The following is a 23,664-nucleotide window of genomic DNA, read 5'->3' on the forward strand; positions in this document are numbered from 1 at the left end:
TTATCTTCAATTTGCCAGCAGTGTGTACTTCAGAGTAGAGTGTACTGGGGGAGGGGAAGGGGTAAAGGGCATGATGCAAGACGAGGTAGGAGAGGACAGGGTTGTGTGGGTACAGATCCTGCAGGTGGGCCACGATGAGGACCTTGGAGCTTATTCTAACTGTGACAGTAAGCCACCAGAGCATGCTGAGCAGACGACTGGCATGCTCTGATCGACATTTTAAAATACGATTAGTTCGTTGCTGTGTGAATCATTATGAGAGAAGTATGGAGCAGGGCGTATACCAAAGAGAATAGTGGGAAACACGGGCGCACACATCTAGTGAAAGACAGACACCAAAATGTTCGTAGGAACTTTATTCATAACAACTACAAACTGGAAACAACCCAAATTTCCACCAACAGTAGAATGGATTCATAAATTGTGGTCTAAGTCACACGACAGAACACTACAGAGAAGGATTAATAAACGAATCACAACATGGATAACTCACAGATACAATGTTGAACAAGAGTACACAGAATTATTTACATGAAGCTTCAAAACAAATATCATCTCTGCTGATAATGGTCAGAATAGTGGTTATCTGTGGCAGGCTGGGGGTGTGCACAGGGCAGCAACCAGGGTGCTGGAAGCGTTGATGTGTTCTAGGGTGTACACAAAAATCCACAAGGTGCACACCAAGTCTTTGCATTTTACTAACCGTTAAACTTCACCGCAATTAAAAAGAAACAATACTTTCAAAGAAATTTTGTAGAGAGAGAAATACAGCTATGTGTTAGTTGGTAGTATTATCTTCCAAATAGTTCTGCTTTTCTTCCAACACAGGCAGAAAGATCACACTCCTTGGACTTGGTGTGGCCATGGGATCTGTCCTGGCCAGAGTGCTTAAAAGGCCTGTAAGTGACTTGTCCTACTTTTTCATTTCCCTAAATGAGCAGCCACACCCGAGGTGATATCCACTCGGTCAGCTTGAGCCCCAGAATGAGGACCATTTAGAGCATGGATCAGTGAACACTCTCTGAAGGCTCACATAGTGAATACTTTACATTTTGTGGGCTGGACACTTTCCTTTGTAACTCCACAACTCTGCCAGGGTCGAGGAAAAGCAGTCATAGATAAGGCAGAAACAAACGGGTAAGGCTGTCTCCCAAAGAAACTTTGTTTAGACAAACAGGCCGTAGGACACGCCTTGCCCATGGCCTTCAAGCCCTGACTTAAGTGCACCAGCCCTCGCCAGACCATCAGAGAACAGCTGGGAATTGTGGCTATTACCGCATGGCAACCTAGCCCATTGATACAGAAATAGGTTCTGTTTTCAAAAAATCTAGAGTACTGAACACTGACTTAGTTGGCAGGCATTCTGGAAGTTGCTGCTGGAGAATGGAAGAAGTAATTTCTGCAGGGTAATGCCTGTTATGGAATGGAAGAATTCCCTGGAGAGAATCTGGAAGGCAGAGAATCTATCTTTAAGACAAGGAAACAAAATATTTATGGTAGCTGTTGGTCCTATGTGACAAAACAGACAGGAAAGAGATAACTCAGAAAAGAGCTATCAGTTTGCAAGCAGAAATACAAGGGGATAAAGAGAGTTCACAAACTCAAGTACTTATTGGGTAGGAAGAGGCTACGTCTCAATTACAGAGAGAGATAAAAATGAGAAATCCTTTATGCCAAAGGTTGAGTAAAAACCAGTTTTGCAGCAAGGATCAAATCACTGGATGACAATCACATTTACTGTTAAAATCTCTGAATTAGTTAATGGGCCTCAGGCTAAAAGTCCAATTAAGAGTGTAACACCAGTTCATCCCTTAAACTGGAAAAAGTGGCTCACGGATAAAAGAGACGAAGGGTATGGCTCTTTCACAACACCTGGAAGCCCAGGTGACCCAGAAAAGAAGTTCAGAGAGGCATGAGACCAAGAAAGCGAAGGAACAGAGCAAATCTAAGCAGCATACAGTGAGCAAATAGCACTTCGGGGTTACCTTCCTTGGGGAGGTGATGCGTGATGAGGACACTCTGCAAGGAGGAAAGCACGTGAACTGAGTATCTAGTGATCAGAAGGGCTGCCTGGGTCCTCCTTCTAGTATTTTGTGAAATTTACTTACTTTAAAATCCCAGAAGAGCCAGAAACCATCTGTAAAGGAAAAGAGGAGGTGATTTTCTCCCAGAGTTGATGCTTACAGAAGGAAAACAGACATTAACTCTTAAGCAGGTATTATCTTTTTCTGGTACCGAATGCAACTGAAGTATTGTTTTAGTCCACTACAAAGTTGTCCAATCTTTCTCATCCAGGTTCCTTTGTAAGCCTGCCTTTAGAAATTAGGAAGAAAGAAAAAAATGAAGACTTCTATTATCAAGGAGGTAAAGACAGTATTACGTGGTGGATTATATGAGTATACTTCGTTTTACTATTTCATTTTTACAAGGGCCAATTATGTTTCCTCAACATTCACACAGTAAATATTTGAGCCGCATGTCACGCACTGAACTCAATTCTAGGAATACAATTCCCTAGTCAGAAAGAACTTAAGTTTCATCTCTTAATTGGCAATTGATGGATAAGTTACCCAGCAAGCAGGTCATGGCGGAACTAGAGAAGGTCAAAGACTACGAAAGGGCTGCAAAGAGTAGAACAAATATTTACTCATCCAAATATTTACTGAAAAGCTAGGCATTGTGCTAAGCATTAGATGGAACAGTGAGCAGGCATATACATGGTCCCCAGGCTTGCAAAGCTCACAGTGTAGCAAGGATCAACAAGAAGGATCAAGTGTGCTAAGGATGTGGCTGGGGAGAAACAGGGTATTTAGCGATGCACAGTAGGGGCACTTAGTCTAGAGGGAATGGATGAAGGCTTCCTGGAGGAAGTGGCATATAAACTGCACCTTTTCCTAAGAGCAGTGGGTGAAGCAGAGGAGTGATGTGCCCAGACTTCTGGAGCAATGTGGCTGCAGCGTGACAAGGGATCACAACCAGACCAGGGGAGACTGAGGGGCCACTGCTGTAATTCAGGTAGGCTGATGGCCTGAACCAGGAGAGTACACTGGAGCACTGAGGAATGTTTAGGCAACAGACTTCACAGAAAGGTGTGTGTGAGTGGATGTGATGGACGAAGAGGGAAAGGTCACGGAGACCTGAGTCTGGGGCTCGGGCTGTGCCAACTGGATGGTTGGCAGTGGTGGTGCCAATTATAGACAGAGGGACCAGGAGAGGAGGAGCAGGTTTGGGGGACAAGGTCAAGGACGTGTGTGATGCCTGTAAGACAGCAAAGTGGACTTGAGTTAGCCATCAGATACGGGAACCAGGGAAGGTCAAGGAGACATTATGTTGGAGTCATTTGCATACTTTGGTAACTGAAGGGATGAAAGAAAACAAAAGATCAGCCGAGGAGATGATGTAAACAAGATAGCTTAGAACCAAATGAAAAAATCCCAAGGACACAGATGTTTAAGGGAAAGAGGTGCCTGCAAAGAAGATGGAGAATGCGTACTTGGAGATGGTCTCTCCCCAAAGCCAAACTAAGCAAGCATTTCGAGGAGGGCGGTCAGTGGTGGGAAGAGGGTAGGCATATTGACAAGGACTTGGGAAACTTGGTAGAGTGATCAGAGCACAATATGGGACAGCGGGAATACAAATATTTGAAGAAAAATAGTAGGAATGGGAGATATTGGGACACAAAAGAGTTTTTTTAAAAAATAGTACTTACTCTAACTATATTCACTGATATGACAGGACCAGTAATAGCTATTTTAGAAAACATAACTTGTAAAGACTGCCATGCAATTACAGAATTACTTAGTACAGAAAACAGTAAAATACACACTTTTTCTTTTTACAAACAAGGCTAACTTACATAGCAAATTCTCTATTGTTCAGGGTTAATTTAAAATTCTGGGCTTATATCTCCCCCCCAGTCAGTGACTACAGAACTAATTTTATGATCACCCTAAGCAAAACATATAATGGAACTTCACAAAATGTACAAAACTTCAGTATTTGAGGAACTGGAGTTAGAAAGCAGAAGCAGCTTCCAGGTCTTCTAATTATCCTTTCCATAAGGCGCCTGCCAAGTGAATACTCCAAACTTCTGGAAAATTACCGGCAGATGTTTTTGTTCTTTTTTTTTGGTTTTTTAATCTGTTTCTCCAGATGTTTAAGCTTACTCCCTGTTAACCCAAATCTTAACTTGACCATTCTCGCTAAGTATCTTAGTAATATAGAACACTTTCTTTTCTGCCCTAATGTGTGTAATAAGACATATGTGTAATTATGTGTAATAGAACAGAGCCCTTTAATCTGGCTCAGTGCCAACTATTGATTTATAAATGCTACTGTGAGCTACCAGAATCTATCAATCTATCTACCTTGACTGTATCTTACCAGCCAAATCTGGAATGCTGGAATTCGTTTCCGCCATCAAATGTTATCAATTAGCCTAACTTGCCCTTCTAATTATGCTTCTACCGGTAATTTGCCTTCTCCCTCAAAATCAGATGATGTACTCCGGTGGGAGGCGGTCTGCTGGAACTTTGGGAGGAGTAAGTTTCTACTGTGCTGTGCTATCCTATGCCCCCATGGGGAGGGTGTCATTCATGCTTCCATGCCAGCAGAACTTCCTCCTAATGAATGTCACAATTAAAACCAGTCTCCTTTTTTCCCTACTTTCTAAAGGAGGAGATACTGTCTGATTGAGAACCACTGGCAAGATTTTGGTTCTATTTTGATTGCTCAGGGTTCAATTCCTTCTAAATTCTTGTTTATTCTGGTTCCTTGAATTTGCTGAATTAGTGGCCATAGAGACATGCAGTCCAAGAGTTAAGACAGGACTTGAGCACACGTTTTCAAATTGTACTTGAGCAGATCTCTAAGTTGGGTCCTGTCCTTAAATCATTTCACATATTTGGCTTTACCGTAAGATTTTTTAATGGTTAACATAAATTTAAAAATTACTGTTTTAGTCCAAAGCAGGTGTCTCACTAAAAAGTATGGAACTGCTACAATCAGTAAATAAAGCTGCTTCTGGAGAGTTAAAATATTTCCCCTTGTGCAGTCTTAAATACACAATGTGTGAGACAATGGCAGGTTGATAATAAATCCATTTAAAGTCACAAACAACATTTGATACATCACGTTAAAATAAAGGATTGCCTTTTAGCAGATTTCTTTATAAAGCCGTAGCACCCAGGCCGATGGGACAAATAAGCTAAAATAGCTCACACCTCCTGACCTGCGATGCAAACATCTCTTTCTCATCCTTTTTGACAGGGCTAAACTGTCTAGAGTACAAATAAGAATGACTAGTGGGCAGCCCCTAAGAGTCCATACTTACCATAGTCTTCTACAGGCAAGCTCATAAAAACGGCACCCAACTGTGAAGGATTCAGGGGAAACTGCCAAAAATTGGTTAGTCTGTTATCCAAACTGTAAAAGCCTCTTAAACTAGCAATTTAAAACAATTCTTGCTCCTCTGACTAAAACTTTACTCAAACTGAGTAAAATTTCCTATCATTATCGCTACCATGGGGCAGGGGAAGGTGAGAGAGAGGAAATATGTCTAAAGTAAGTAAATATATTTACTTTAGACTCAGAAACATGTCTAAAAAAAATAGTCTCCAAGATTTTGATAATTAGACAAAACACCTCTACTCTATGTACGTTCCTTCTTTGCAGAAGCTTCTGCAGTTGCTGTGTGAGTTTCTGCACACTGGCTCAAACATATATTTAAGAAGCTGATACTTTCAGACTATACGCATCAGACTTTTAACACTTTTTTGGTTAAAATAAGAGCAAAAGCTTCTTCGAGATACGTTAAAAACAGACTTCTGATTCAACTCACATTTCAGTACTAAACTTTAAAAAAAAATTATATCATAAAAGCAAAAGATAATGACTGCCATGAAATTCAGTTATAGAAAAAAAAGGTGTCTGCAGGTGTCAGTCCCACGCTGCCTCGAGATGGAAAAAAAAAAAAAATCTTTCTAAAGCATGTCAATTGTGATCAATTTTGATGAAGAACATGGTGCCTTCCCACAATCCAAATTAGCACGCTTGAAAATCAAACAGATGTTTGCTTTTAGAATTGGATTCTTGTTGAGTATTTCAATGTTGTACTACAAGAGTTTATGGATTGGATTCATTTCTTCCTCTCACAAGATCATCCCAGCGCGGCTCTATTTCAGTGGTGGCAATCCGAAACAGGGCGTGGAGGTGTTCGTCTGTCAAAGGCTGGCTCAAAGTGTGTTGATTTCGAGTCAAATATGAAAAAGCCTTTTCACAGATTTTGCTGCTATCAAACAAGGATGCCACCTTACAGGCAACCCCTTTGATAATCGGGTAAGATTCCGCAGACAGTCCAGCATAGAACTGCCCTAAATCTTTGGTTCTGTATTCCTCCCAAAGGTTAGCACTTGCCTGAAGTTTTGTGAGTTCCACTCTTACTGAAATAGGTGCATATTCAGGTTTAAAGCTAAATGGATTAGCAAAAAGCTCTAAGTCCTTCTTAATGAACTTGAGGTCCTTGAAATGTCGCTCAAACTCTTTCTGTAGGCGACAGATCACCCCTCGATACCTCTCAAGATCGAGTATTTTTTCGTCTTCTTGAAGATTCTCTTTAAGCTCATCAACCACTTGGCTCAAGGCAGCAAAATGGGTCAGATTTTTTTCTTCGACTTGTCTCTGAAGTAAATTCAGCTTCACCTCAAAGGCACAGATATGGTCAAAGGCGGCGGCAGCGAAGACTTTGCTCACTCTCAATAGTTCGCTGATTTCTCGAAGGTGGTCCATAATATCCACGAGGAAGCCGAAGTCACAGAGCCATTCCTTGTCTGTGAAATGGACCGTCGTGGCTCCTATCGAGACCAAGAATGTTTCTATCTCTTTTCTCAAGGAAAATATTAGTTTCAAAGTCTTCCCTTTCCTAAGCCAGTTGTTTAGACAGCGTCCGTTAACCCTTTCACCGTGCTCTGATTCAGATTCAGTCAGTAAAGCCTGAAATTCCGGCCGCCTCACGCCTCTGGTCTTAATCAAAACTATCCATTCAGATACAGCATTTATGATCTGATTAACATCCACATCGTAGGAGCTCAACAGTTCCAAGTGAAGAAATCCCGAATAGTGGATCACATTCCAACAGTTGGGGCTTACAGCCTTTTCTCTCATGTATGACACCAGTCCTGAGTTCTCACCAATCATCCTCAGAGTGTGGGTCGTGGTCAGTCCAACCATGCGCTGCAGGCTAAGCCCAGCCGTCTGCAGGGCCTCAAGGATCGCCGCCATGAGGGCGCCAACACTGAAGTGATGAGTCAAGTTGATTATGGTTAGAAGCTCTTCGTGCACTTCCAAATCGTGGCCGACGCCGCGGACAAAGACCAGCAGGTAGTTCTCATAGGCCACAAAAGCTTGGTCGTCCAAGGCAAGGGAATAGGCTTTAAAGTCCTTGGCTCGGTTAAAAAGTTGACTGCGTAGATTCTGATGAATGTCCAGGACCCTCTGCCGCGTGGTCTCTGGAGATAAATCGATGCCATCCATAACGCCTACGTGGTCGGGCAGCACGTCTCTCAGCATCACCGCCATGCACCGGTGCACAAAGTCCCCCTCGCCCCAGCCGCAACCCTTCAAGGCCAAGAGGCGGGCGAGTCCCAGGCCTGCACGAGCTATTCTCTGCTCCGGAGTGAGCGGGGCGGCCTCCGGCAAGTCGCCCCGACGCAGACGCTCCACCAGCGCCGCGCGCTCGTCCTCCGCTACATACCGCTCGTAGTACTCGTGCTCGGCCTCGTAGTGCTGCTTGACGTCGGGTTCGCCCGTAGCTGCGACCAGGCGGCGACAGACCAGGCACAGGGCGCCCTCGCCCTCCGGAGGCTCCACCACCAGGTACCGCTGGGTCCACTCGGCCCGGAACGCCCGAGACTCGTCGATTTCCATTTTGCTCCTCTTGGGCGTCATCCACATTTCACGGAGGCCACAGGAGATGGGCCGACCTCTGGGAGGCCGCAAGCAAAGGGGAAGGAGGAGCAGAAGAGGGGCCCCAAGCGCCTCCTCCGCTCTGCGCCAGATCACCCCAGCGGCGGACACCAACCTGGGGCACCCGCGCGTCCTTTCCTATTGGCTGGAGATTTCGTATTCCCTAGCCCCAGGCAGGAGCCAATAGAAAGAGCAGGCAGCGATTGCAAGCGCGCAGGCGCACATCCTTCTAGCTGCGAGGCGAACGGAAGCCGTGTTAGGGCGGGACTAACAAACCGGAATCACGGACTTCACGGGCATTAGAACTGCCCAATCAGTAGCTTCCTGGTCCGGAAGTGACGCTACCGCCCGAGGGTTAGGCTGGATTTCGTCAACAGGATTGAGGGAAGGACGTGGGCAAGAAACTGTATGGAGATTGGCTGGAGGTACTTCCAGTGAGCTTCACGCCGTGACCCGGGATCGTCTGGCGCCAAAATGTCGCTCGTAGCGGGGGTTATCCGGAGGCTGGACGAGACAGTGGTGAACCGCATCGCGGCAGGGGAAGTTATCCAGCGGCCAGCTAATGCCATCAAGGAAATGATTGAGAACTGGTACGAAGGGAGTCAAGGCCACTACATAACGGACCGCTGCTACGGATGGCGCAGACACGCCTCCCTGCCCTGAACCCAAGAATGTGTGGTTGCGGCGGCGGAGGCCCAGGCTGCTGTCTGCTCCCCTCACGTGTCCTCGAGCGTTGTCGCGAGACTTTAGGGTTGTTGGGGGAGCAAGGACAGTAAACCAGTATTGTTTTAATGATGCTATTAACTAAGGAACCCTTTAAAAACTATATATGCAGAAGGTGCAAGTTTTTGAATGTCTAAAAGTTTTATAATTTAAATTCCTTTCTTTCAAACGGTACCATGGGTTATCAGTTTCTTGCTTATTCCAGAAGTCATCCATCTATGTTCAACAGTACAATTCACTTTGAGTTATATTCAAACTTAATTGCTGGGATTTTAGGAGAGAACAGTGAACTTAGGGTTTAATTTGTGATTTTCCTATTATTGCCATGTTACTTCACTTTCATGAATTGGAGAAGGAAATGGCAACCCACTCCAGTGTTCCTGCCTGGAGAATCCCAGGGACGAGGAGCCTGGTCGGCTGCCGTCTATGGGGTCGCACAGAGTCGGACACGACTGAAGCGACTTAGCAGCAGCAGCAGCAGCAGTCCCCATTTAGGATTTTTAAAATTAATTTATTTTAATTAGAGGCTAATTGCTTTACAATATTGTAGTGGTTTTGCCATACATTGACATGAATCAGCCATGGGTGTACATGTGTTCCCCATCCTGAATCCCCCTCCCACCTCCCTCCCCATCCCATCCCTCTGGGTCATCCCAGTGCACCAGCCCTGAGCACCCTGTCTCATGCATCGAACCTGGACTGGTGATCTGTTTCACAATATACATGTTTCAATGCTATTCTTTCAAATCACCCACTTAGGATTTTCCTACCCTTTTTGCGGAGTCACTTTGAAGATCCCTTATCTTTTGGGGGTATTCCGGGAATTCTGAAGTTTAGAACTGTCACACAACCATTGTGGAGGGAAGAGGTTAAAAACGTGGAAAGAAGGTTAGGTGTAAACTGTAAACTTCAAAAAGGATAGAGGATCCCAGTATACCTAAATGTGTCGGGTCCTTTGTGTTGAAATGCCTTGATGTGGGGCTTTCCAGGTGGTCCAGTGGCTAAGATTCCAACCTCCCAATGCAGGGGGCTGGGGTTCAATCCCTGGCCAGGGAACTAGATCCCACATGCTGCAACTAAAGATCCTGTGTGCTGCAAGCTAAGACCTGGTGCAGCCAAATATTAAAAAAAAAAAATGCATTGATGTTAATACAATCCATACGTTAAAGGGGGAAAAAATGTTCCAGTTGGAAGGTTTGTAAAGGGATTCTTCTGAAAACATAAACAACCATGGGGGTAATGAAAGAACAGTGGGTCAGAAAGGGCCACCAGAAGAAAGGAAGAGAATTAGAAGGTGGACAAAAGAAGAAGCAGGGAACCTGAGCATTGTCTCTCCTTTTGACTTACATAGTTGGCAAAGGCTGGCTTTTGTTTCTCCAATTTTAGAATTAACTAACAGCAATTTAAGTGTGTTAAGGTACCGTTCAGGAACACTACACACTGGCTTACACTTCTCTTAAGAAATGTTATATGGAGTCTAGCTCTGCTATTTTTAATACACAAGTTGAGGTGGCTAAATGAAACTTCAATTCATGGACTCCTGAGGAAGTTCTTTGATATTTAAGTAACTTATTATCTTATTTCTAAATAAATAATTGTCTTCCTAAGGAGGAGGTAACTTCTGTTTCTCATGCAGCCCCAGGCTGATTGATTTTCTCTTGCTCTATAGATGCTCTATGCTTGTAGGCTATTCTTTGAAGGGGTAATAAGGTGTATTTAATTTTCTGCAGCATCATTTTTTTCTTTCTCCTAACATATTTTCATAAAGAGGCTAGTGGAGAAAAACTTATAGAATTTTTTCCTTAGTGACATTTTATAAGGGTCATGTAGGATCCTGGGGCTGAATAAAGTTTGAGTAACAGATGGTAATTAGTTTAGAACTAGAGGAGCAAAAAAGTTGCTGAATGTCCTATTGGAAGTGATGGTTGCTCCCTCTGCCCCTCTCTTCTTTCCCTCCCTCTCTCACAACATGTAAGCTGATAACATTGTGGTCTCAGAGCCTTTAAGACAAAAGAAAAACACATTCATCAGTCTTGTATTTGTCTGAAATTTGTTCTTACGCCTTGATTCATTTTAAAATATATGCATTGGAGAGTAACTGCAGACTGATAAATTACTATTTTTTGTTTGATTTGCCAGTTTAGATGCAAAATCCACAAGTATTCAAGTGGTTGTTAAAGAGGGAGGCCTGAAGTTGATTCAGATTCAAGACAATGGCACTGGGATCAGGGTGAGTAAAACCTCAGAGCAGCAGGATGTTTGTGTGCTTCTTGTGTTGCATCTGCAGGAAGTGGTGGAACTTTGCCCTTTTCTGGAAACTTCAGGCTTTTATGGATGGGATTATTCCATGCCGGGCACTGTTTAGGAGAGTAAGGAGGTCAGGGGTCGAGTCATGAGGCCGTTTAAAGATTGAGTGTTCTGAGCAGAGAGAACGATACACACAAAAGCCACAAAATGGGAGCTTGCCTGACCTGCTGAAGGACTAGCAAGGAGCTTGGGGTGCCTAGAACGGGGTGGTGGGGGGAGTGCAAGAGTAGCAGGAGAGGAGGTCTGAAGGGGAAGCAGGCTGAGCATGCAGGAACTTGTGGGACCTGCTACAATCTTTGGCTTTTACTCTGGATGAGGAGGGATATGATTAGAACATTTTAAGCCAAGAGGTAACATGGTTTGGCAAGTTGTATAAGAACTCTTCTCTCTGCAGTGTGGAAAATAGACTGTAGCAGGACAGGACAGAAGCAGTGATATTCTTTGTTGGTGATGATGAACAAAGCTCTCAGAATTTGCTGGTGTAGGGTGTAAGAGGAGTCAAGAATGACTTCAGGGTTTTGGCCTGTGCAAATAGAAAAAGAATGCCATTTACTGATGGGAAGGCTATGAAACAGGTAGATTTGGGAAGATCAGAAACTCATTTGGGGGTGTGTTAAATTTAAGATGCCTGTTAGTTGGATCCATGTGTGAGTTTGAAGTGCAAAGTAGAGGTTTGCACTGGAGATAAAAATTTGGTGTATTTGCATTTAATGGTATTAAAAGCCATAAGACTCACACGAAGAGACACTTGACATGATTAGTCATTAGGGAAATAGAAATAAAAACTTCAGTGAGATCCCACTTGACATCAATTAGGATGGTTGTTATAATTGATTAATTAATAAAAAAATTGTCACCTTATCCTGCCTGCCATGTGCTTCATACAGTGGGGTGTCACTCCAGGACCTTTCTTCAGATGTGTAAGCTCCCTCATCCATTAAACCTTTGATGTCTCAAAAAGGAAATATTGGCAAGGATGTTGAGACATTGGAGCTCTTGTACATTGCTGGTGGGAGTATCAAATAGTGCAGCCACTGTGGAAGAAAATTAAACAATTGCCATATGATCCAGCAATTCCACTTCTGGGTTTATACCCAAAAGAGTTGAAAGCAAGGTCTTAAAGAGATTTGCACACTCATGTTCATAGCAACATATTCATGATATTCCAAAGGTGGAGGCAACAGATGAGTGGATAAGCAATATATGATGAATACATAGAATGGAATGTTATTCATCCTTAGAAAGGAGTGAATTTTTGACAAACACTATTACATGGATGAACCCTAAAGACAGGATGCTAAGTGGAATTAGCCAGTCACAAAAGGACATATACTATTTGTTTCCACTTACATGGCATACCCAGTGTAGTTAAATCTTTAGAATTGGGGCTTGGGGGAGGGGGAATGGAGAGCTTTTGTTTAATGGGTACAGTTTCCATTTGAGGAGATTTCAGAGTTCTGGACATGGAAGTTGGTGATGGTTGCACAATATTGTGAATGTACTTCATATACCTAGAGAGGGTTAAAGTGGTAAATTTTGTTAATTTTTTTACTGCAATTAAATATATCTAAATTTTTAATAAAGGAGTTTCCTAATACAGTAATAATTTTTGTACAATCTGTGAGCCTGCATGAGATCATCAAGAGAATGAGTGTAGACAGAGCAGAGGTCTAGGGATGGAATTGTGGATTATCTGCTGTCAGGGGAGCTGAGACAGAAGCAGCAGGCCAGGCTGAGAACCAGGTGCGTGAAGAGGAGGGAGTGCCAGGGCCTTGTGGCCCAGAGAGGAGGCTCCTGCTGAGTTAGAACTCTTCTCCCAAGAGCATTTTCTTCCTGGAGTCAGTCAAGAAAAGGGAATGGATTGGGAAAAACGAGTTACATAATCATTTACTTGTTTCTTTGCACCTTGTAGAAAGAAGATCTTGAGATTGTGTGTGAGAGGTTCACCACAAGTAAACTGCAGTCCTTTGAGGATTTAGCTCATATTTCTACCTATGGCTTTCGAGGTGAGGTAAGCTGAGGATTGAAGCAGAGTGTAAATATCCTCCTGTGATAACATTTCTGCCATTTGTCAGCCTATGTTTCTCAACAGGTCAGTAAGATATCATACTCTTTAATTGTTCAGTTCAGTTCAGTCACTCAGTCATGTCCAACTCTTTGCAGCCCCATGGACTGCAGCATGCCAGGCTTCCCTGTCCATCACCAACTCCTGGAGTTTGCTCAGATTCATGTCCATTGAGTCGGTGATGCCATCCAACCATCTCATCCTCTGTCATCCCCTTCTCTTCCTGCCTTCAATCTTTCTCAGTATCAGTGTCTTTTCAAATGAGTCAGCTCTTCACATCAGGTGGCCAGAGTACTGGAGCTTCAGCCTCAGTATCAGTCCCTCCAATGAATACCCAGGACTGATTTCCTTTAGGATGGACTGGTTTGATCTCCTTGCAGTCCAAGGGACTCTCAAGAGTCTTCTCCAGCACCACAAGTCAAAGCATCAGTTCTTTGGCGCTCAGCCTTCTTTATGGTCTAGCTGTCACATCCATACATGACAGCTGGGAAAACCATAGCTTTGACTAGATGGACCTTTGTTGGCAAAGGAATGTCTCTGCTTTTTAATATTATGTATCTCCAGAGACACCCAAGTCTGCTGATGGAAGAGAGACTTGGTACCACCTACCAAGTTTTCTTGTCCCAAATCAGATGTGAATCTCAGGGAATACTTAGATCTAAGTACCAGTATACCAAAAGTACAGGGAGTGAGGGAGCATGGTACAGGGGGCTGAGACTGGGAAGTCATGTGATAAAAACTTGTTTCCTATGAAGTAAACTGCACAGGGGAAGAAAGGCAAAGAAGGGAGCAAGAATCAGAGGTTAGGGGGATTTAAGAGGCATATGAGCCAGCTCCAACGTGTGGATATTACTTGGATCCTGATTTGCACAAACTAAAATTTTCTTGAGACATAATTGAACTCAGATTGATTATTTGATTTTATTGAAAAATTACTGTTAATTTTCTTGATATAAAAAGTTTTATGGGGTTTTAATTTTTTGAGTCCTAATCTTTTAAGTTATATTCTGATATATCTATAAATGAAATTATATGGCCTATCATGGGGACATATAATATAGAAAATGGATAAAGATACTTTTAAGACTAAAATAACTTATATTTTTATGACAATACTCTGGATATAAAGATACCGTTCAGTATATGTAGGACTACATAAATTATAATGGGTACATTCTGTTCTATTACTCAAATGTACTGTAGTCTATTTAAAGGTTTCCTGTTGAACATTTATGCTCTTTGCCATTTTTTTCATGCCTAATGCTCTGGTGAACATTCACATGTACAGTGTGTTTTGTTCAGTTAATTTTCTTAGGATAAGTTTATAGATATAATGTTTGTGAGTAAAAATATGCATATATTTCCAGTAACTTGTATTAGCTTCCTATTGCTGCTCCCCCAAATGACCACAATCTTAGTGGTTTAAAACAACACACATTTGTTATCTTATGGTTCTGGAGGTAGGGGACATGGGTATCACTGTGCTAAAATCCAGGTGTTGGTCTGGCAGTGTTCCAGCTGTATTCTGGGGGCTTTGGGGTACCAGAGAAACTGTTTGGGGGTAGTTATTTGGGGGGATGAGAGGGAAGGGAAGGGAATGGAGCCAATTATTTTTCATTTTAGGCCTTTTTGTAGTTTTTAAATTTTTTATCATGTGAATGTATTTTTACTTTGATTTTTTTCTTTTTTTAATTAAAAGGCAGCTTTTTATGACCCAGTTGCCACAATTCAGATCAAATCCAGGTGGTCTGAAGCACCCTCCAGCTCACAGTGATCCCCAAGTTGTTCAGGAAGGAGTAGCATCAGACTGTGAACCTTGAGGTTCCCCTGACTTCAAGTAGGTCTTAGGTTAGCCCTGGCAAAGCAGTTTTCTGACTTTGCAGCTTCCTGAGTCAGTTCCTAAGCCCAGGGCCTCCTGCAGCCTTAGCCCAGTTGTAGGATATCTTTGGGGTTGTGATTAAACAGGGAAGATTTACTGAGGGATTGCTATGTGCCATCCATGGTTCTCAGCCCTTTGTATGTATTAACCCTTTCACACTTGACAACTCTGAAAGAGTAGGTTCTGTTATTATTGCCCTGTTTGACATATTGGGAAACTGACACTCAGACTTTAAGAAGTGTGGCTGGAGTGCACAGCTGGAAAGTGGCAGAATGGGGAACTGAGCCCTGGCAGTTTGACTCCAGAGTCTGTGTTGTTATCCTCTTCCCCCAGCGCCTGTACAAAGGCCCCTGAAGCAGCTGGATCATCTGCCAGTGGCTTTCTTTCTTCATGGTGTTGGGTAGTGTTGTAGTTCTGGGTGTATTTCATGTCTTTCCTTATCAGAATCTCAAAATCATTAAAAAAAAATCAAGTCTCAAAATCGTTTACATATTTAATAATGAAAATTAGGACTTCTCCATAACTTAGATGGTAAAGAACCTGCCTGCAATGCAGGAGACCTGGGTTTGATCCCTGGGTCAGGAAGATTCTCGAGAAGGGAGTGGCAACCTACTCCAGTATTCTTGCCTGGAGAATCCCATGGACAGAGCAGCCTGGCGGGCTCTAGTCCTTGGGGTCGCAAAGAGTCAGACTGAACTGGGTGGAAATTAACTCATCACAATTCACTAGGGAAACCCAGCTAGGACCTGGTAATCTCTGAGCCTGAGCCATGGTCCTTGTTAATGAACTGAAGCTGCCACCACTGTATTTACTGTTTGCTCAGATGTTGTCACATATCACAATGCTTAGGTTGTGTTTTTTAATGCTGTGATGTCCTGTGAAAGGAGATACAGGTTCCAAAGGGTCAGTGAATCAATCTTGATTTTCAGGGGGAAAAATAGTCATTTAAAAAAAAATTTGTTTCATCTTAATTGCATAATTAAAAATTTTTATTTCTAAACATTAAATTGTTACAGAAAACAGTTTTGAATACAGTTTACAACATGGTCAATTTGGAGTGGTTCCATTATCCTATTTCTGAAGGCAGCTTTAAAATTGTTAGAAGACAAGTCATTGAAAATATTAAATATGCCTATAACTCTATACCTGAACACAGTTGCTGTTAACATTAATTCTTGGTTGTGTTTTCTTTTTGGACTTGTATATATGTATATATTTTTTCCCCTCTTGTTCTAGTAATTATGCTGCAGATTTCATTTGATAGCTTCCTTTTTTTTTTTTTTTAACATGTCATCAAATGAGTGAGCAGAGTGCTCGTTGTTGCCATTTGTTAATACAAAACAGAAGAGTCAATTTAGGTAACTTCTCCCTTAACGCGAGATGGGGGTGATGGGGCGTTTCTTTCACTCCATGTCCTTTCCTTCCTTAGGCTTTGGCCAGCATAAGCCACGTGGCTCACGTCACCATTACAACCAAAACAGCTGATGGGAAGTGTGCGTACAGGTATAGTGCTGGCCCCTGCTTAGCGTATAGATTCATCCCGAAACATGCTTTTGGCCTGCAACTCAACGTAATCCTGTCTAAAGAAGAATGTTACCTTTTTTTTGCCTAGATCTTGGGTACATTTTCTTTCCTCCCTTTGTATTAGTTGATAATCCAAAGGGGTGGTTGTAAGTAATAATCTTTCTTCATGAACTTGTGAAAGGTCCGTTGTAACAGATTACAAGTGCCTAACACCGTGTCTGTTTTGCCGAGGAGGGCTGAGTTTGTGGGAGCTGGGATGTCACTCTGCCCCTTGGCCCTTCAGCAGGGCATGGCTTTGGCCTGATTACGCGGCTGTGGCTGGGGTGCCAGAGGATTGTGACTCCTTAGCTGCCTCTGATCCCGGGCCGCACATGAGTGCCCCTGTGAATTCCTTCCCACAGGTGCCCACTGGCTGTCTCTTGTGCTGGCACAGAACAGGAAGGGGATTCAAGGAATCAAAATCATACCTTTGCTCTCATAACTGTTGGCCAGTACTAGTGAAAGATGGGTATTCAAATCTAATTCCTGCCAAAAAGGAGACTTTTTTTCTTATCATACAGAGTGTTGGTTTGTATAGAAAACAGCTTCAGCAGAGGGCAGTTCTGTCTGTTTCTCAGCCCTCTTCCACAGATGAGTGTGTGCCGTCATGGACGATGGAGCATTTCAGACTGCAGCACTTGGTGCTGAAGGGGGTTGATTGGATGCAGATTGCAACAGCCCTAGGACCTGGCTGGGCTGATATGATTAGAATCTCTTCTCACAAATAGGGGAGGGGCTTGTGAGTGAATGTCTTCTGACATAGCCTGGGGCACAGGCTCCATTTCTTTGCCTCTGGAGTGTTATACCCCTGCTTGAACCTCTCATAGATCCCCCGTGTGGCAGGATGAAATCCAGAGTCTTCGTCATAGCAGCTCGTGCACTCCCCAGGTGCTCAGTCCATCTTCCCAGCCTGTCCCCACGGCCGTGCTGCTACGTATTCTAAAGCCTCTGTGCTTTCGTCTATCTTTTCCCTTCCTGGATGGACTTCCCTGCCCTCTCCACTTGAGAAGACAGCAGTCTAGGACCCAGGTGAAGTGTCATCTCTTCTGAGACACTTCCTCCCATCCTACCCCAGGCGCAATGTTTTCCTTCTCTGGACCACTTGGCACCTTGTCCCACACTTCAGGGAACAATCTGTCCCCTCACGAAATCAAGAACCTCCCAAGGCCTGTCTCTGTTTCAGGGTGTTTACAGGCCTGATACATGATAGCCCTTCAATAGATGATTGCAGAATTATTGAAAAAATGTTACTGTCATCTTAGGCAATGTCGTAACTTTTGTTTGTAGCTCAGAACTCAGAAACTAAAAATGCAGTAGTTGGTAAACAAACAAAAAAATAGGGATCTTTTCCCTGCTTCTTTGGTACCAATTTAGGGTGGTTATGGAAGTAGAAAAAGGGAGGAAGCTGGTAACTCGGACAACATATAACATGGCTATATTTTAATCTGTTGTTGATGTAACTTACTTTTTTACTCTTTGGAGAAGTATCTATTCTCTATTAGCTACCAGTATCTCTTATGTTTTCTGATAGAGCTCATTACTCAGATGGAAAGCTGAAAGCACCTCCTAAACCATGTGCAGGCAATCAAGGGACCCAGATCACGGTAAGAATGGTACACAGGACGTGACATTGTTGAGAAGGAGCTTTGTATAAATACTGAAATAAAAGACAAAATTGTCTCTGAGTTCTCAAAGGATTGATATAATGAATATTTACTAGTTAATAGAAGCCTCACGATATCACCCAGTAAGAAAGAGAAATGATGATTGATTTTTGTGACATGGCACCCTGCCCACAGCCTCTTTTTTTTTAAGAGGCTGGGAGATTCTTCTATTGAGATGGCAGAAATTGGTGGCAGGATAGCTGCCATTGAAAGAACCTTAAACATGACTCCAGAAGACAAGTCCAGAGTCCTAACCTTGCCACTCAGCGGCAGTGTGTCCAGAGGCAAGTCATTTAATGGCTGTTCATCTTACTTTGCTCCTCTAAGAAAGAAAGATGGCACGAGGAATATCTGACCGCTCATTCAAAGGGCACTTGAGTAACACAATTGTGTCATTAATCAGGAGAAAGGCTGTTAAGCTGCCTTATTCCTGTGGTGCCACGTTTGGTGTGCTTCTCTTCCAGGAGCCCATAAATCACTCCACTATCACGTTACACGTCCCACCCCTGCACCCCCAGCCCCAGCCAGGGCACATCTGCTTGAAGGCCCCAAGCCCTGGGCTTGATGAGGCAGGTCGGGGGTGCAGCAATGAGGAAATGAACGTGTACTTTGCATCTCATGTTAAGCAGGATCTTGTACCTGGGACCACCATATGATTTCCAAGAACCTCCAAAAGATGCAATAATTATTTCTAGTTTGCAAAAGTTTCATACCATGTGGTGTCACAACGGTATATAAGTTTATCTTTGCCCCACTAAATCCTGTGCTGTTTTGGGCAGGACTGTGTATTTTATTTGTTGTCTTATTCCCAGCACAAGGCAAAGAGCCTGACATGGAAGTAGACCCCAGTGCCTATCTGAGAAGTCAGTGAGTTAAGTGGGAGGCTTGCTTTCTCTTGTTAAGGCAGCCCCGTCTCCTGCCTTGTCTTCTAACACTTAGAACTGTGCTGGTGGTGAACATAGTTGGAGTCTCTGCGTTAAGACCATGCTGTACTTCCATATACTGATGTGAATTTACAAAAAACATCAACCTTCTGTTCAGGTGGAGGACCTTTTTTACAACATATCCACGAGGAGGAAAGCTTTAAAAAACCCAAGCGAAGAGTATGGAAAAATTTTGGAAGTTGTCGGCAGGTACAGTCCACAACCTGGGCGTGGGTCTCTGAGTCATTCTGTTACCAGAGAAGTGTGTTCTGGTGCTTAGAAATGGAGAAGAGTTGCAGAGCTAAATGGTAAGCAGCAATACCAGCCCATAAATTGTTTCTGGTCAAAGGTTAGGTCAAGGTTATTCTCTCTCTCTGAAAGAGAATAACAGTGCAGGAGGTGTTCAGTCTACATTCTCAAGATGTCTTTAAGACAGCCCAGATCTTTTGAGTTTGTGAAAATAAAACTATAGGCAAGGAGGAGAAAATGAATTCTGGGTTTTCTGTCATGTCCCCAGGAGAGAGCAGTTGTTTGGTGTATCTGTGAAGGGTCTTTGGTGGCAGGCAGAACAGACTACAGCTAACCTAGGCCCAAAAGAAATTTATTGAAAGGCTAGGAGTGACTCAGCAAGTAGAAGAAAATGTAGACAGCTGCTTCTTGAAGAGGTCAAGAAGCAAGGTGGCTTCAGGGGTATAATGTAGTGTCTCTGTCCCAACTCTTTTCATTCCTCTCCTGAGTCTGCTCAAGGGTGTCTTCTGGGCGAGTGCATCTGATTGGCATAGCCTGGGTCCCCCCATCATGTGCCCACATCTGTGGGGAGGTGATTTCTCGATTGACATTCTGAGAAAGGATATACAGGTGGAAGGGGGAGAGGTGGTGTCCCAAAGGAAAGAGTAGAGGCTGTTAACAGAGGGAGAAGGGACCCAGGGCAGGTGAAAACAGCATCATGTCCAGGATTGACTTAACCTGCGAGTGCAGTGGCTCCAGCGTGGCTCTTTGAGCCTGCCAGTCCTTGAGTTGCAACAGAGGTGTGTTAACTATTTCTCAGTATTGCTACAAAATCTAAAGTCAGTAGAACATGTGCCTCTAATAATGTGGAATGGACTTTGTTAGATAAAGTCCACTTTGTTAATAAAGTGGAATGGACTTCTACATCAAGTTTCTTTGCTTTTTCCCCTGGAGTCATATGAATCAGTATCAGAATGTTAATTAGCTCCTGGAAATAGAGGCATTCTGGATGACCGTTTTGGTTCTAGGTACGGTAAGTGAACTGTTACTGAATAAGTGCATTTTGCTAGGCACAATCCTTCAGTTCTTGGGGCCCATGGAGGGAGGAGAAGTAAATGGGAGCCAGTGGAGAAAAGGCTGAGAGATCCTGAAGCAGGACCTCGTGGGGAGGAAGACATGGGTGAAGAGGGGGCTGTGTTAGGGTCTTAGAACAGTACAGGGGGTGTTCAGGCTACATTCTCAAGAAGTTTTTGAGGCCACTCAGATGAGTTTGAAGATAAAACTAGGCAAGGAGGAGATTGTATTGAAATACCCTCGAGTCTAGTCAGCAATGCATGGAAGCAAAAGGAAACCTATTTTTTGTTCGTTTCTGCCACATTTAGCAATGAGATCTTCATGCAGTCTCTGCTGGTTTATTTTCATGTGGGCAAAACATGATATTTGAAGATATTTTTGTTTGTACATATCTTTGTTTAGATTAGTTAACTCCACTGATTTAACTGCAAGGGGGCTCTTCCTCGTATGGTGCATTTGGCTTCTCTTTTTTACTATTTTGTTTTTTCTCTGCCAGGTATGCAATACACAATTCAGGCATTGGTTTCTCAGTTAAAAAAGTAAGTTCTTAATTTATAAAGGATGGTTATGTATTATAAAAGAAGAAGGGTTGGTTTTTTTTTTTTTAAGAGTTGGCTGTGGAGACAAGGTCATGGTATTTCAGTCAGCCCTGTTCTGTTTATCAGCAAGGTGAAACAGTAGCTGACGTCAGGACCCTGCCAAATGCCACCACCGTGGACAACATTCGCTCCATCTTTGGAAATGCTGTTAGCCGGTATGCTGATAACTTGCATTTTTTAAAATCTTCTGTGTTCTGTCACATTATTTTGGAATCTGTTTACACTGGCCTGAAGAGTTTTCTTTAACCAAGTACAGGCTTGTTTTTATGCTTCAGGCTTGTTGTCGTGCTTCAGATTATTTCGTATAATCAGTGCTTCTTGGGTGCACGTCATCTCCTAGGTGGTCTGGCTGCAGACTGTGTGTTCTCTCTAGGTCTCTGTCTTCAGAACATCTCTGGTGTAGAAGAATTCTGTCCTCCATTGTTCCCGCTTGTCCTGTATTTTCATAATTGTCACTTGGATTGCATGTATTACCACTCAGCATTTATTAATTGCCTCCCATATTCTGGGCTTTGTGCCAGAAGTTAAAGATATAAAGACAAGTAAAAGTTTCTGCCCTTGAAGACTTCCCTTTCTGGTGGCAAGCAGTGTTGTGTCCCTAGATCTTCATGGTCAAAGCCTCAGCAGGAAAATTGCTTGTATTCTCAATTTCTCACGGCACTCCCCTTGATGGGTGAAAGCTGCTGTTTCCAATACATATCCGTAGCTTAATCTCAGGGCTTTGCAAAGCCCCAAGTGTCTGCGTCATAATCTGAGGGAACAGTACTAAGCGCCTTCTGTATGCCAGGCAGGCCCTGGAAGCTGGAGGTACACAGATGAATGAGACCGCCCCTGACTTCGCCTTTTCCAACAATCTTAAAAGTGGGAGCAGTAGTCCCACGACTGTTTTCTACTCCAAAGGGGACAAATTACTCACCCTTTGAACAAAACCAGGTTCCTAACTAGAGAACAGTCAATTTGCTTTTAATTACCCTTTTGTTACTAATCAAGTGTTAAAGAATTATTTTTCCAGTGTGCTCCCAGAGCAAACAGAGTTCTGTTGACCAAATTTTAAGACCCAGTGAAACTTTTAAGAGCTCCTTGGCCAGATTCTAAGATTCAGAATTAGTTGTTATGAAACTCTTAGAGAGTATAAGAAACTGGAAATCCCACGGAGGAGCAGCTCCCAAAAGAGGTTTCCAGGAAACCAGCCTCCTTTTTGGGGAGACAGGGCCTGCTGGCTCGCTATGTGGGGAAGCATGGGAAGCTGTGCTCTGCACAGACTTGGAGTACACTCCACTGCCTGTGAAGCATCAGCCATCCTTCCAGCAAGTGTGTAGTGAGCTTCTGCTCCTTGCTGGCCACTGTGCTGCGGGGTAGAGATGGGGAGGAGGGAATAAAGCAGGAAGGATTCTTGCCCTCAGACGACTCATACTCTAATTGGAAAGACACAGGAAATAATTATTCCAGTCATTAGTGACTGTGCTCAGTGGCTTAAAGGAAAAGTAAAAGGTGGGGCGTCTCCTGAGATCCGGGAGAGAGATTGTCATGGAAGGCTCTTTGAGGAGGTGATGCCTAGATACGGTGGGTAAGGAGGAATTAACTAGCCCAGGTGTGTGCCAAGTCGCTTCAGTCGTGTTTGTGCGAGCCCATGGACTGTAGCCCTCGGGGCTCCTCTGTCCACAGGATTCCCCAGGCAAGAATACTGGAGTGGGCTGCCATTCCTACTGCAGGGGACCTTCCTGACCCACGGATTAAACCAGTGTCTCTTATGTGTCCTGCTTTGGCAGGCAGGTTCTTTACTACTAATCGCCACCTGGGAGGCCAAGCCAGCAGAGGGAACGTTCCAGCTGGAGGGACTAGCACTTGGGAGGCCCTCAGGCAGAAATGAGTGTGGCTCATGGGGGGGACCTTGTTTCATCTTAATAGGTGCCCCTGCTCCCTGTAAACACACTCGGGGGCACCACACAGGAGCCTGTCATGTTCCCTATCAGCAAAGTAAGAGATTTTCAGCAGAGATGATTTCTTTGGAATCTCATCTTTAGGACTGAGTTACTAAGGTACATAAAACTTTCAGCAAAATAACATCTCAGAACTTGACTTGCCATGTCCCAACAGTAACAGTGATGATTAACATATCATAAATGCTTGAAAATAGTACCTAGGTGGGTGAATGGATGGCTAGATGGGTGGATGAGAGGTTGGATAGATGGATGGATGGGTGGGCCTGGACGATCTTAATGAACCACGTCTCTGGGATCCTTGGCAGAGTCAGTTTATGGGAAGGAGCCCTGATTTTTCCAACTCTGATTCTTTAGAGTGTTTGAATTTTCCAGTTTTTTGAAAAGCCTCAAAATTTCTCTTTTCCAACCAGAGAATTGATAGAAGTTGGATGTGAGGATAAAACCCTTGCCTTCAAAATGAATGGCTACATATCCAATGCAAACTATTCAGTGAAGAAATGCATCTTCTTACTCTTCATCAACCGTAAGTGAGAGAGAGCCATGTGGAGAAGTCTCTCCACAGGGAACTTTAAGAGGCCGAACTTTAAGGGGCCGTGGAGGAACTTCTTAGCCACACCCAGGGAAACCTTATGCAGAAATGTGGTTTAATTAGGAAGTAGTTACAGTTTCTGCCCTGAGTCTCCTCAGTCCTCTCACACATGCTCAGGGTTGGCTGCCAGTTGTGGAGTCTGGTT

General features: G+C 43.6%; 2 protein-coding genes across 3 annotated transcripts in view; one reads left to right on the forward strand and one right to left on the reverse strand.

Annotated features, from left to right (window-relative positions):
• Positions 1-339: 339 nt before the first annotated feature.
• On the reverse strand, positions 340-8,121 carry EPM2AIP1 (EPM2A interacting protein 1). Its single transcript, XM_040246239.1, has 2 exons — positions 5,333-8,121; positions 340-2,313 (listed from the first exon to the last, which is right to left on the reverse strand). The coding sequence occupies exon 1, from the start codon at positions 7,948-7,950 to the stop codon at positions 6,124-6,126; it is 1,827 nt and encodes a 608-aa protein (XP_040102173.1). The 5' UTR covers positions 7,951-8,121; the 3' UTR covers positions 340-2,313; positions 5,333-6,123.
• Positions 8,122-8,296: 175 nt separating this feature from the next.
• MLH1 (mutL homolog 1) overlaps positions 8,297-23,664 on the forward strand; it is an 89,571-nt gene continuing 74,203 nt past the window's right edge. The window contains exons 1-9 of one of the 2 annotated variants that reach the window (XM_040246240.1): positions 8,297-8,552; positions 10,825-10,915; positions 12,905-13,003; positions 16,366-16,439; positions 18,031-18,103; positions 19,205-19,296; positions 20,885-20,927; positions 21,054-21,142; positions 23,341-23,453. In XM_040246240.1, coding sequence (XP_040102174.1) covers positions 8,437-8,552; positions 10,825-10,915; positions 12,905-13,003; positions 16,366-16,439; positions 18,031-18,103; positions 19,205-19,296; positions 20,885-20,927; positions 21,054-21,142; positions 23,341-23,453 — 790 coding nt within the window. In that variant the 5' untranslated portion in view covers positions 8,297-8,436. The remainder of the gene's footprint in view (positions 8,553-10,824; positions 10,916-12,904; positions 13,004-16,365; positions 16,440-18,030; positions 18,104-19,204; positions 19,297-20,884; positions 20,928-21,053; positions 21,143-23,340; positions 23,454-23,664) is intronic. The other variant, XM_040246241.1, reaches the window with a different exon arrangement.

The sequence above is a fragment of the Oryx dammah genome, unplaced genomic scaffold (genome assembly GCF_014754425.2).
Source record: "Oryx dammah isolate SB20612 unplaced genomic scaffold, SCBI_Odam_1.1 HiC_scaffold_9, whole genome shotgun sequence".
Lineage (NCBI taxonomy): Eukaryota > Metazoa > Chordata > Mammalia > Artiodactyla > Bovidae > Oryx > Oryx dammah.